We start from the raw sequence: 9,935 nt of genomic DNA on the forward strand, positions 1-9,935 counted from the left end.
AAAGAATATATTCTCTAGAGAAAAAAATCCTACTTATTAAAAGTACATAATATATTTCTTTTTTAGAAACCTGGGGTAAACCTAGCTGGGGACCTAACATAAAAGAATTTAAACGCCGATTCGACCCTGTGGAGACCAAGGGAGAAGGCCCAAGAAGGCTAAAGAATCTGTACTTCCTATATTTAATCGAGCTTCGAGCTTTATCAAAAGTGGCCCCATACTTTGAGCGCTCAATTGTCGACCTTTACACTGGAAATGTGCAAGAAGATGCTGACACAAAAACCCTTCTACTGAATATCTTTCAAGATACAAAGTAAGACTTGAATTATCAGTGATCTGAAATTCTCCACTCTATAATTGGATGAGGTAGTTCTTGAAATACAACAAAAACTGACTCCTGAAAGCTGGTTAGGAAAAGGGAGAATTAGAACTGAGAAGGACAGTGTTCCATTGGATGGCAGCGTTTTAAAATTTTTTTCTAAAAATGTTGACCAAAAAGTTTTATTGCATAAACTTTCACACTCGAGAATAGGCTGTATTTTTAAATATAACTTTAAATTTTATGTAGTGCCAAAATTTAATGTTATTTTAGTGTTTGTTTTCTTCCAGTTGCTATTTAAATTCATGGTAATATGTGTTAGCATAAGGATAGATAACCTAAGAGAACATTAGCTTTACATTCTACAGTTTAACCTTAAAAAAAATATCCTGGGTCTATGAAATTGCAGTTTACTGATTGTTAAAATGAGCATGGAGGAAAGTTGGGTTAAAAAATGCTTAAGGTAAATTGTGCATTACATTTTTTGAAATGCTAACAATGTTTTACATTTTTCACATAAATTGCATTAAGTTTTTAGGTTATTTCTGTCAAAATTTCTTCAAAACCTTACAGTCTTACAAATGACAAAGCCCTCTTTTACCAAATAGTTATATGTAAACTATTGCCACTTTCTCATGTTACCCAAACCTTACACATGAGTAAATTATGAATTTTAAATATTTGTAGGGATAGAAAATTCTACCAGAACTTGAATTTTTCATCTGTAACTTATAATATTTTCATTTCATCAGGTCCTTTCCCATGCACTTTGACGAGAAATCCATGTTTGCAGGTGACAAAAAGGGGGCCAAGTCGTTAAAGGTAAAAAGTTCTTGATTGGTGGGAAGAGTGGAGAGCAGCTGACTGGTTGTGTTTTAATATTTTTCCGCTAAACTTCCTTTCCCAGTTCTCAATCTGGTTGGTCTGATTGGATTTTACTGTTAATGATACAAAAAACTCCTCTCAATTCCTTTTTTCTCTCTAGTTTGCCCCCCTGCTTAGTGAATCTTCAGTTGTAGCTCTAATGACACCTTTGTAATTGTCCTTTTAAAAGACATTATTTTGAGAGGAAGTTTTCTTTCTTTTCTTTCTTGTCGTTTTGATGCATCTTAAAAGCAATCATGCAGTGTTAGCCACTTAGAAGATAGCAATAGCATAGTTTCAAAAGTTTATCTTATGAACTATTACAGTTTTTCAAACTATTATGTTTTTGTCCTTATGGAGTAACATATAAGCAAAAATTATCTATTGACTTGGGATATCAGAAAGAGACTATATTTTAGGAACATTATGAAACTTCACATTAGGAGCACTTCATTTTCATTTGCTTACAGCAGAGGGCCCCAGTCTCCTGGATCTAATGCTTGATGATCTGAGGTGGAACTGATGAAATAAAGTGCACAATAAATATAATGTGTTTGAATCATCCTGAAACCATCCCCCCTCCCTGTTCATGGAAGAATTATCTTCCATGAAACCGGTCCCTAGTGCCTAAAAGGTTGGGGACCACAGGCTTACAGTAATTAAGGAATACATTATATCTTTACAGTTTGATAAAAGTATTTGAAATTGACTGGCAAATAGTCTTCTCCTACAGCTCCATACTTTTTTATATACAATTCTGAAATTCAAAAGCTCCAACCACTGGAACATTTTTCTTATGTTTGGTGCAAATTAATTTGTTAGCAAAACCTAACCTGAACTGAAGTAAAGATAGTTGAAAGTGAAGTTGCTCAGTCGTCTCCAACTCTTTGCCACCCTATGGACTGTAGCTACCAGGTTCCTCCGTCCATGGGCTTTTCCAGGCAAGAATACTGGAGTGGGTTGCCATTTCCTTTTGCAGGAGATCTTCCTGACCTAGGGATTGAACCTGGGTCTCCGTCATTGTAGGCAGACGCTTTACCGTCTGAGCCACCAAGGAAGTCTAACCTGAACTGATGTAAAGATAGTTACAGTGTTTTTTTTAAAAATTCTGCTTTGTATGACTATTATTACATTTTGCTACAAAAACAATCATATATTTGATTATAAGGTGTTGCCATATACTCCAGTGGGGTGTTTCATAATAAACAGTGTTATGTACTTTATTTCTAAAATCTGAAAAATTCTGAATTCTGAAACATGTTTGGCCCCAGGATATTTTAGATGTAGACATGCTACAAGAACGAATAAATTAGTCAGCATTGCTTAGTATTTCTGAAATGAAATAGTTTAGCCGCACTGTATCTTCGTTTGGGAAGGCTGTTTTGATTTATGGTCTTAGAGGTGTATTAGTATTATGGTGTTTGACATAATGTTAATTCATTTTTGTAATGCTTCCTACTTTATACATGTTTATATAAATTTTATACTTTTGATCAAGACAACTACAATTATGTATCTTTTTTTATAGATGAGGAAGGTAAGATTGAGACCAAAGTTTCACAACTAGCTTTTAAAGTATAAAATGCTGGAGATTTGGTTTGCTACTTTTCAAAGGTATATAAAGGAGAATTTAAATCCATTTTTCCATCTGCTCCAAAGCATGTGAATTCTATGAGAATGGAGCACAAGGGAGTTTTTGGATGTTTCTATTGTCTTTCTTTTGGCCAAGCTAGAGATTCCTCCAAACACTTTGGGCAGCAGGGCTGGGCTTTTGATGGGCCAGAGTTTTCAGGTGACTCACTCCAGCCCTTTGCAATGAAACGTTTACCTCAGTACAATAAAATGATGTTTATATCCTACACTTGCCCAATGAAAAGGATGAGGAAACCTTCTCTTAGTTAGTGTTGTTCTCAGAGAAGCTGAGACTGACCTTAGTGTCATAGAAACCCGTGCACAGATCACAGGCAGAAGAGTTACCTAATTGTGTGGGGAACTAACACTGCACCATTCAAGGATCCAGTGCGTGAGCGTCCCTGGAGAAGCAGCCTTAGCGAATGTGGGGGACTGCGAGACCACATGCTGTGACCATCCATGCTGACAGAGCACGTGCACAAATGTGGGGTCGTCCTAAGGAGAGGCGTGGGAATTGATCATTGTTCCAGGACTAGCTTTCTGATTCACGCTTACACAAAGCAGTGCATCCGAAATAAATCAAGCGTAATGTAGATAGGTATTTGCCACTGGTTGTATGCAGATATCAGATGGAAGCAGCAGTTAAGCTCGTTCAAAGTGAAAACCATGCATGATTTACTCGTGTCCCCCACAGTGAACATGTTGGTGCTTTGCATGGAGTAGCCTCTCATTAAAAAATTGGTTGAATTAATATGTGGAGTGAATGTTATAAAATGCTATTAATGTTAGCTATTTCATATGCATGCTATGCTGTACAAATCCAGATTATTTTCTTCATTGTTGAAAAACAACTCATTCATTAATAAGCTTCAACATGTTTTTAGAATTCAGATAAATGCAGTTTAATCTTTAACATCTAACCAGAATGGAAATATTTTCTGCACATTAGGAGGAATTCCGGTTACATTTCAAGAACATCTCCCGTATAATGGACTGCGTGGGATGCGACAAATGCAGGTTATGGGGGAAGCTACAGGTTTGTGTGTGGCTTTCTGTTCTGAAACTGCTACTAACCTTACGTTTCTGCACTGAGAAGTTGAAAGTTTTTGTTGAAATGTCCTCATTGTTCATTGAATTAGAGATCCAAAGTGTGGTTTTGCTATTTTATTTATGAAAAAAATTAGTGTGTTATATGTATGTGTGTACGGTTGTTTTTTCTGTTATTCTAGGTTAATGATTTTGGTTTTATTATATCTGTTTCTGTTGGTACAATATCAGATTTCATTTCTGAAGTTGGGTGATTATAAATAGATTGTATTGGTATTTTACATACCTATTTAGAAGGTAAAATGTAATCATATAAAAAACTTAATTATCAAATTTTAATCACTGATTTGGCATCAGTGATCAGAAGAAGGAGGTCCCCTAGTCACAAAATAAGAAAGTCTGCACAGCAGGCCCATTTCCCTATATATTTCAATGTAAAAAGGCTTGTGTGATATTTTCTATCATCTTTTTACAAAGATGATAGTAAGTCATAGAAAGTCAGGAGATGGAATATTTTTTAATGGTGACTACACTGAAATCAGTTTTTTCTTTTTCTCTAGTGCTAATAATTGAGAAATTATTAAGTGTAGGTATGACTAAGAACTTATAATGATTTCTAAGTTTTGAATTGCTAGGGGCTAGAAAGAATGCTTTCAAGGTTACATATTGAACACTTTTAATCCTAATGTGATATTTTCTTGGTTAAAAAAATGGCATTTTAGTAATTTGGAATAGTATGATGTACATCCAAAAGGTGTTAAACTTTTCAGGTTTCCTTAACAGCTTCAATAAATTTATCATATGCATAATCTGTGAGAAGTAGAAACTATATTTTGCATAGTTGAATATTTTGGTGAAAAGTTCAGTTCATTTGAATTTCCTGCCGTCACATCACAATGACTGAATGTTTCTTTAAACTTTTATAGCAATTATTATTATGTGAATTTAATTGCAAGTTTATCACTATTTTCTTTAGACTCAGGGTTTAGGAACTGCCCTGAAGATATTATTCTCTGAAAAGGAAATCCAAAAGCTTCCAGAGAACAGCCCATCTAAAGGCTTCCAACTCACTCGACAGGAAATAGTTGCTCTTTTAAATGCTTTTGGAAGGTGAGAACTCTTCTCATGGGCTTCCCTGGTGGTTCAAATGGTAAAGAATCCTTCTGCAATGCAGGAAACCTGCATTCGATGCCTGGGTCAGGGAGATTCCCTGGAGAAGGAAATGGCAATCCACTCTAGTATTCTTGCCTGGAAAATTCCATGGACAGAGTAGCCTGGCGGGCTACAGTCCATGGGTTGCAAGAGACAGACGTGACTTAGTGACTAAACAACACATAACAACAACTCCATTTATAGTTATTATAAAATGTTGGCTGTATTCCTGTGTTGTACAGTGTATCCTTGTAGTTTATTTTATGTATAATAGTTTGTATCTTTAACTTGCTACCCCTATATTGTCCCTTTCCCTATCCTCTCCACCACTGGTCACCACTAGTTCTCTGTAGCTGTGAATCTGCTTCTTTAAATCTATTTAAATCTAAATAAAATTAAATTGAGAAAGAACCAGATATCAACTTCCTCAAAATTTCTCTCAGTCTCATAAGGAATATTCACAAATGCACCCCTTCCAGCTTCAGTTCTCTAGCTCAGTTCAGTTCAGTTGCTCAGTCGTGTCTGACTCTTTGGACCCCATGGACTGCAGCAGCCAGGCTTACCTGTCCATCACCAACTCCCAGAGCTTACTCAGACTCATGTTCATTGAGTTGGTGATGCCAGCCAACCATCTCATCCTCCGTCATCCCCTTCTCCTCTCGCCTTCAATCTTTCCCAGTATCAGGGTCTTTTCCAATGAGTCAGTTCTTCACATCAAGTGGCCAATGTATTGGAGCTTCAGTTTCAACATCAGTTCTTCCAATGAATATTCAGGATAGATCTCCTTTAGGATTGACTGGTTTGATCTCCTTGCTGTCCAAGGGACTCTCCAGAGTCTTCTCCAACATTACAATTCAAAAGCATCAATTCTTTGGTGCTCAGGGCTTCCCTGGTGGCTCAGAGGTTAAAGCGTCTGCTTCCAATGTGGGAGACTCGGGTTCGATCCCTGGGTCGGGAAGATCCCCTGGAGAAGGAAATGGCAATCCACTCCAGTATTCTTGCCTGGAGAATCCCATGGACGGAGAAGCCTAGTAGGTTACAGTCCACAGGGTCACAAAGAGTGGGACACGACTGAGCAACTTCACCTCACCTTTCTTTATAGTTCAACTCTCTTATCAGTACAGGACTACTGGAAAAGCCGTAGCTTTGACTAGAAGGACCTTTGTCAGCAAAGTAATGTCTCTGCTTTTTGATATGCTGTCTAGGTTGGTCATAGCTTTTCTTCCAAGGAGCAAGCATCTTTTATTTCATGGCTGCAGTCACCATCTGCAGGGATTTTGGAGCCCCCCCAAAATAAAGTCTGTCACTGTTTCCATTGTTTCCCCATCTATTTGCCATGAAGTGATGGGACCAGATGCCATGATCTTCGTTTTCTGAATGTTGAGCTTTAAGCCAGCTTTTTCACTCTCCTCTTTCTCTTTCATCAAGAGGCTCTTTAGTTCTTTTTCACTTTCTGCCATAAGGGTGGTGTCATCTGCATATCTGAGGTTATTGATATTTCTCCCGGCAATCTTGATTCCAGCCTGTGCTTCATCCAGCCCGGCATTTCTCATGATGCATAGAAGTTAAATAAGCAGGGTGACAATATACAGCCTTGACGTACTCCTTTCTCGATCTGGAACCAGTCTGTTGTTCCATGTCCAGTTCTAACTGTTGCTTCTTGACCTGCATACAGGTTTCTCAGGAGGCAGGTCAGGTGGTCTGGTATTCTCATCTCTTTAAGAATTTTCCACAGAGGCTGTTTTACCTTTCATTGCTCTCTAGAGAGTGCTGGACTCAGTCAAATATTAGCATTCTGGAATCCCGGCCCAGCCGTTTACTGGCAACATGAGCTCAGGTACATCATTCCTTTCTCCCAGTTTATTTCCTTTCTCTGTACCATGAAGATAAGTAAAAATCTTTCCCATGGAGTTAACATGAAGGTAAAATGAGGGTCCACGTGACACTTTTAAATTATAAGAAGCCCTCTGAAGTCCACGGCAGTAGGGCTGGTGGTGATGGTAATTTACAAACACCACTGGGCGTTCAGTGCTCTAATACACTCAGTACTTAAAAATCTGTCTATTTTTCTATGACTAGACTAGATATGAGAAACCTTTCTTTTCTTAAGGGTTATGATACTCAGGGTGGGATGGTTACACAAATAAGGAACAGCCTAATTTAATCACCCTTATCCTCCCAGGAAAACAAATAACAGCCATCTGCTTTTTAAAGCTCTTTTAAAATATTCATCTTTCTCTACCCTTAATTATTAAGGTAATTCATGGTCATTATAGAAAATTTAGAAAAACATGTGAAAGTAATTAATAATTGTGAATCAGATCTGTTCATTGTATCTTCCACCTGATTATCAGTTCATTTATATAGTAAATGATTTTGGCTGCACTAACCACAGAATTCTTTTGTTATACTTTGGGGAGTTTGTGCACTCGTTCTTAAGTGAACTGGGAGTTTTCTTGGTCTAACAACCTATATAATGCAGTTCTACCTCAGCTAGGGCACCCAGCGCAGCATTGCTTTGTCCATAATGCTAGTGGGCAGAGACATATAATGAGCGCTGTTTTTGGTTCTAGCCACAGAATGCTGGGAAATGTGCTTTCTTTATTTTGAATACTCTGCAAATGTCTTTGCTACACTAGCAGCCAATTTTTGATCGTTTCAGCATTTCTATCAAATGGTTTATTTTCCTGAGTATAAATAGAGAGGGGATTAATAACCTGTTGAGTCCTACAGCATATTTTAGTGTCCCTCTGAGAGCACCAGTGAAGCAGTAGATTGATGCAGCCATGCTGTGTCTGTCTGAGCATAGTAACAGGGAGTGTGGGCACTCTGTCCAGTGTCATAACGTGTGAGCTCTCAGATGCATCTTCACAGAGACTCAGGTCCCACACAGTGCTGCCGACTCTGTACTCTCTGGTAAAATGTTAGCTTGTATAAAACCTTGAGTTTTCTGATACTCTCCATTTTTGTATCTAAATCAGACTTTGAGCATACTTTTTTCAACTGCTGCTCTTTACTGAGCTCTCTTTTCTTTAGTTAAGGGCCTTGGTCTCTACCGTATCTTCATATGTATTTTGATAGTTTTTTTAATGGGTAATTTGAGGTACAGAATATGATTTTACACATTTATTTTGCTTAATAATCATATTTTCTCCTAATAAACATTTTTACTTCTCTAATATTCTGAGGATTTGAGTAAGAATTCATTTTCTGTTCATCTACAGCTTGTAAGAGTATAAAGAAAATGTTCTTGAGACCATAGAGAACATAGATGTTTTTTGAGAGGCCATATGGTCCTGGGATCTGATGAGCCTGTTAGAATCCTACCACTAGCTGAGTGACCCTGAGAAAATTACTTGATTTATTTAAGCCTCAGGGTTCCTAAATGGGTGTCCCAGGTGGTAGTAGTGGTAAAGAACCTGCCTGCCAATGCAGGAGACCTGAGATGCGGCTTTGAGCCCTGGGTGGGGAAGATCCCCTGGAGGAGGGCATGGCAACTCACTCCAGTGTTCTTGTCTGGAGAATACCTTGGACAGAAGAGTCTGGTGGTCCATAGGGTCACAAAGAGTCCAACACAATGGAAGCAACTTAGCATGCACAGTGTTCTTAAAATATAAAATCAGGATTAATTTTATCTACTTTGTAGAGTTTTTTGTTTTGTTTTGTTTACAATTAATGAGATTACATGTGTGATGGGCTCAGAACATTGCCTACCATACCTTAAGCTCTCAATATAAGAAAAGTTATTACTTATTATGTACTTAAAGGCGCTCAAAAAAATAAAAATAAAAGCTCAGTATTCTATATTAAGTTATAGAAAGAAAAACGTTAAATTTTTATTGTATAAAGCTGAATTATACATAAGGATAATTGAGCTTATAGAATTTCTTTTTTAATGATTCCCATTTCAGAGTTTTACTTCTGAGTTTGGGCTCAGAAGTATTTTATTCATTCATTCAGTCAGCCAGTAATTATTTATTGAACACTATAAATATGGGTCCCTGGGGAAGGAAATGACAACCCACTCCAGTATTCTTTGCCTGGGAAATTCCATGGACAGAGGAGCCTGGTGGGCTACAGTCTACAGGATCGAAAAGTTGGACACGAATAAGTGACTAACAACAACAAATAAATATGGGTGGCTGGAGGGCATAGGGATTCAACAGTAGGCAGATAAATAGAATCTGTACCTTTGTGTTAAAATAGATCAGTGTTTGTGTTGAAACAAATCCATTGTTTGGGGAACAATAAGAGAGAATTGGACATTTACAGAGGAGTGTGCAAAATGAATTTTTAAGGCCAAATGTAAATGACTTGAGATTCTTTATTGTAATGAATTATCATATCACTGTTCCCATCATTGATCTAGAATTTGTTGCTAATAGGAAGTAACTTTGCCCCTTCTAAATCAAAAGTAACAAACTACAGCTCTGTTTTGCCAGTCTTTAATAATTATAGCATATGCTTTAAAAAATGGAAGCTTCATTGTTCAGTGAAACATTACTTTATTTTCAATTTGCTTTCAAATTATAGTCCATATGACAGCATCAATAATATGAAATGTGTACACATCATATTAGCTGTACTAATATGCTTTTTTTTTCTCTTGTAGGCTCTCTACAAGTATAAGAGAGTTACAGAATTTCAAAGTTTTATTACAACACAGTAGGTAATAGAGGCTTTTATATGTCTAATTAGAGACAAAGTGACTGTGTGAAGCCTTTTTAGTCTTGGACATTTCAGCAAAAGGAGACTAATCAGACGTCAAGAATTCTGAGCTCTTAAAGAGAAAATTCAAATGTTCACTTGAATATTTATGCTTCTTAATAGATTATCAACTAGAGATATTTATAAATGAAGTATATACTTTTAAAACATGTAAGTTATACTAATTTGTGTTTAATTCCATGTGTTACCATCT

The 9,935-nt window shown here is 37.0% G+C and overlaps 1 protein-coding gene across 1 annotated transcript in view; it reads left to right on the plus strand.

The window, feature by feature from the left end:
* The window catches only part of ERO1B (endoplasmic reticulum oxidoreductase 1 beta), a 60,272-nt gene extending 50,567 nt beyond the window's left edge, over positions 1-9,705 (plus strand). The window contains exons 12-16 of the mRNA XM_068981972.1: positions 67-313; positions 1,072-1,141; positions 3,765-3,851; positions 4,839-4,972; positions 9,627-9,705. Of these exons, the coding sequence (XP_068838073.1) occupies positions 67-313; positions 1,072-1,141; positions 3,765-3,851; positions 4,839-4,972; positions 9,627-9,687 (599 nt within the window). The 3' untranslated portion in view covers positions 9,688-9,705. The remainder of the gene's footprint in view (positions 1-66; positions 314-1,071; positions 1,142-3,764; positions 3,852-4,838; positions 4,973-9,626) is intronic.
* The last annotated feature ends 230 nt before the right edge of the window (positions 9,706-9,935 follow it).

The sequence above is a fragment of the Capricornis sumatraensis genome, chromosome 10, assembly GCF_032405125.1.
Source record: "Capricornis sumatraensis isolate serow.1 chromosome 10, serow.2, whole genome shotgun sequence".
Lineage (NCBI taxonomy): Eukaryota > Metazoa > Chordata > Mammalia > Artiodactyla > Bovidae > Capricornis > Capricornis sumatraensis.